Source organism: Protobothrops mucrosquamatus, unplaced genomic scaffold (genome assembly GCF_001527695.2).
Source record: "Protobothrops mucrosquamatus isolate PMUCROS unplaced genomic scaffold, P.Mucros_1.0 scaffold_177, whole genome shotgun sequence".
Classification (NCBI taxonomy): domain Eukaryota; kingdom Metazoa; phylum Chordata; class Lepidosauria; order Squamata; family Viperidae; genus Protobothrops; species Protobothrops mucrosquamatus.
Genome location: NW_015386253.1, coordinates 1,872,086 through 1,875,626, shown reverse-complemented (window position 1 = coordinate 1,875,626; position 3,541 = coordinate 1,872,086). Strand labels below are relative to the sequence as shown.

Here is a 3,541-nt window from a genome sequence, read left to right as displayed (position 1 = left end):
CGGGCCCTCCAGAGATCATTTACCAACGTGACCAATGCCGTTTCCGTGCTGTATCCCGGCCTGAAGCCCGACTGGAGAGGGTCTAGATAGACCGTTTCCTCCAGGTGCCGGGGAAACTGCTGTGCAACCACACTCTCAACAACCTTCGCCACAAAGCGTAGGTTGGAGACTGGGCGATAATTTGCCAATACATCTGGATTGTTGCTATATATTCACCTGTGGTTTTACATGTTACCATGGATTTTTAAAAATTATATTCTACGTAAGCTTCCAGAAGTCTTTTTTATTATGGTATAGATTTTTTTTCATAAATAAATAAATATCATCCTCTCACCTGTGCACAATTCCACCACAAGCCAGAGATGGTTGCTTGTCTCATACCATTCATAAAATGTTACTATGTTCTTATGTCTAATTTCATGAGTTAGACGTACCTGTAATAGATAAACATTAAAGTAGGCTTGAATCAATTTGAATTCTCTAAAATTCTGTTTTCTTCCTCTAAATAGTTAAACAACTGCATATAAAAAGAAAGCATGAATTCAAATATGTAAAAACTACTCTACTAAACTGTGCAACATATAGAAGCTGCATTAATTCTGTTCACTGCAACATATAGTTGGATCAGGAATGCCTAAATGTATACATGCAATTGCACTTAGCAAATCTCAGGAAACTCTGAAAACCAAGGGTAATCTCAGTTTGCTTGAGAAACAGCCATCATCTTTTTTGCCCCATATTCCCTTTTGTAACTGGATAGTTTTCACTATCATTCAGTTTAATGAATTAATTATAATAGCTGGCAATAACTTTCAGCTGGAACATTAAAAATATAAAGTCTTGATTTTGGATCCACAAGAGCCAGCTATTCAAATAAATGCAATCAAGAGCAGATTTAAAAAATCATAAAATGATTCAAAGTACAGATTGCTCAAAGAGACAAAGAAAAAAAAACTACTCAGCTGTTGCAAAAAGATTGCACAAACTGACCTATACATGACATAATGCAGTTGTCAAACTGACTCACTAAAACATCTATAAAAATTACCATGTGCCACTAATTAAAAATTGGTAGGAACACAGAGTTGAAAAAATAATTGAAGATGAGCAGGTTGAAATATTGTCAGATTTTTCAATATAGATTGATAAAGCCTTGGCTCATAACATACCATTTAACCAAGGTGGAAAAGAAAAAGAAAAAAATATTTGATATGGCGATATCAGATGATCGTAGAACAAAACGCAAAGAATTGGAGAAGATCAAAAAGTAGCAAGATCTGAAAATCAAAACTGAAAGATTATGACATAAATTGCCTGTGGTGGTCCCAGTTGTTCTTGGCACACTGGGTGGAATGCCCAAAAATCTTGGACGCCACTTATAAAAACTGCACATTGACAATATTTCCATCTGTTAATTGCAAAAGGCTACACTTTTTGGATCCGCACATACACAACACTCATACATTATGATGGGAGGTTCTTGGGAAGAACTTGCCTTATAAAGGCCAATACTAGCGGAAGTACTGGCAGCTGTGTGACTTCACATTGTTGTGAACAGATTGCAGTAATATAATAGACATTAACAAAATCGTCAATTGCAAAAGGTACCTTTATTTGGAACAGCTTACATCCAGTGATGATACTCTTTAATATTATTAAATAACACCTGCCTATCCCAGGTTCTTGAGGTTTGTGGACAAAAGGGACAAAAATGGCAATTCCGGTCTAAACATCTGGCTGAATGTGTAATCATCCATAACAATAGAAATTATAGTATTACCATAAACTGAAATTACTACAGAAAAGAGATTGGTTTTTTTTCCTATAACATATTTCAAGTGTCTATTTTGGATGAAAATCATCCTGTCTGACCAAAATTGCATAGAGAAGTGAGATTATTTTTAAAAATCAGCAAAAGCTTTCAATTAAAAACTGTGATTAAAGTTTCTATCCTAAATTTGCTTTGATTCAAGATCAAGATATCTTAATCAAATATATTTACATTATATAATGGGTGAAATAAATATATTTTATAATAAGTTCTTAATGTTTGTAAATGAAGATATCTTCCAAAAATAACATATGTAATTCTTACCCAGTTTGTGATTTCAGCTCTTTTACATTTATCAGTACACAATATGGCCACAAAATTAATAGTTCCTTTTCTTCTGCCTTTATAAACAACAGTCTTGTTCCCTCTTCCAATCTCTTCATATAAAATAAAGTTCTCCATAATGAAAACTATATGGCATACATCAGTTTGGAAACAGAGATTCTGTTAGAAAAAGACACCTTTAAAACGAAAAACAACCTGGTTTTAGCTTGCCATATTAAGAATTAATATCGAATTATGAATACATTACAGATGATTGGTTAATTTAGTACAAACTTTGAACACTGAAGCTCCAAGAAATCCAGAAACATTGCCCCCAAACACATTCCAACCAGAAAGCAGCAACACATCACAATTCAACTTGGGAAACAAGAGAACTCAATGTCATTATAGCCATTCAACCACCGAAAAGAAAACCACCCTAACTTAATACCTTTTAGGAAAGAATGAGGTTTAGGTATTTTTTGCTCAGCATATGCATCAATCCAGCTACTATGGCTTGTAAATAATGCCTGATGATATAGCATGTGTGAATCCAGCCAAATAAAGTTTATTCAATCATCTACGATGAAGAAAAGTGGTGTGGGAAACCAACGGGCCTCGCTTTAGATCAGGAAACACACGGGCAACATGCTTCTTCAGGTGAGATGGCAGGCAAAGACCCTCAAGCCTCTCCGTGCCTCCCTTTTATTCGTACATTAGCATAATCAAGGGGGGGGTGTACAAAAGGACAATAGGGGGATGGCTCTTCATTGCCATACACAAAGAACAGGAAACTTAAGTCAAGGAGGTACTACTTCAAGGTAAGCTTAACAGGAGAAATGAAACTTAAGTCAGGAAACGAAACCTAAGGCAGGCAGGTAAGCTTTTCAGGAGAAACGAAACTTAAGTCAGGAACCAAATGGATGCAACAAAGTGGTACAGAACATTTTTTGTAAAGTCTTTTTTTTTAATCAACGGAAACCATGGAGAGGCCACAACCAAGTACTGTAAAATCAGTTAAAGAAATAGCCTGATAAGTTTTTTTCCTTTCCATGTCATGTAACTGGGACAATTATAAGGAAAGAGCCTTTATTTCTGTTTTTAGTCTGGGATTCAAATAAAGCAGAGGAATCTTACACAACACATATACATAGGCGGGGAGGGGGGGTGAGCTGAAGCGGCCGCAGCGGTGCCCAAGCTCTGCAGGTGGAGCTGGTGCAAATCCGGACTCCGGTAGCCTCCGCTGTCGCCGGTGGCGGGATGTGCAACTCCTGAGCTCTGGCTGTCTCCGCTGTCGCCGGCGGCAGTGTATAGGCCTGGGATGGAGAGGGAGAGGGGAGTCAGCCGAGGCTCTACTGAGACCCGGGGATCAGCGCGCGCAGCTCCAGCTGATTGGCGCTGAGGGCAACGGCCGGGTAGAGACTGACGCCTGACGTCTGCAAGAGG

General features: G+C 37.9%; 1 protein-coding gene across 1 annotated transcript in view; it reads right to left on the bottom strand.

Annotated features, from left to right (window-relative positions):
* The window catches only part of ULK4 (unc-51 like kinase 4), a 173,271-nt gene extending 170,987 nt beyond the window's left edge, over positions 1-2,284 (bottom strand). The window contains exons 1-2 of the mRNA XM_015822838.1: positions 2,096-2,284; positions 335-434 (exon numbers count right to left, since the gene is read on the bottom strand). Coding sequence (XP_015678324.1) covers positions 335-434; positions 2,096-2,233 — 238 coding nt within the window. The 5' untranslated portion in view covers positions 2,234-2,284. The remainder of the gene's footprint in view (positions 1-334; positions 435-2,095) is intronic.
* Positions 2,285-3,541: the final 1,257 nt, after the last annotated feature.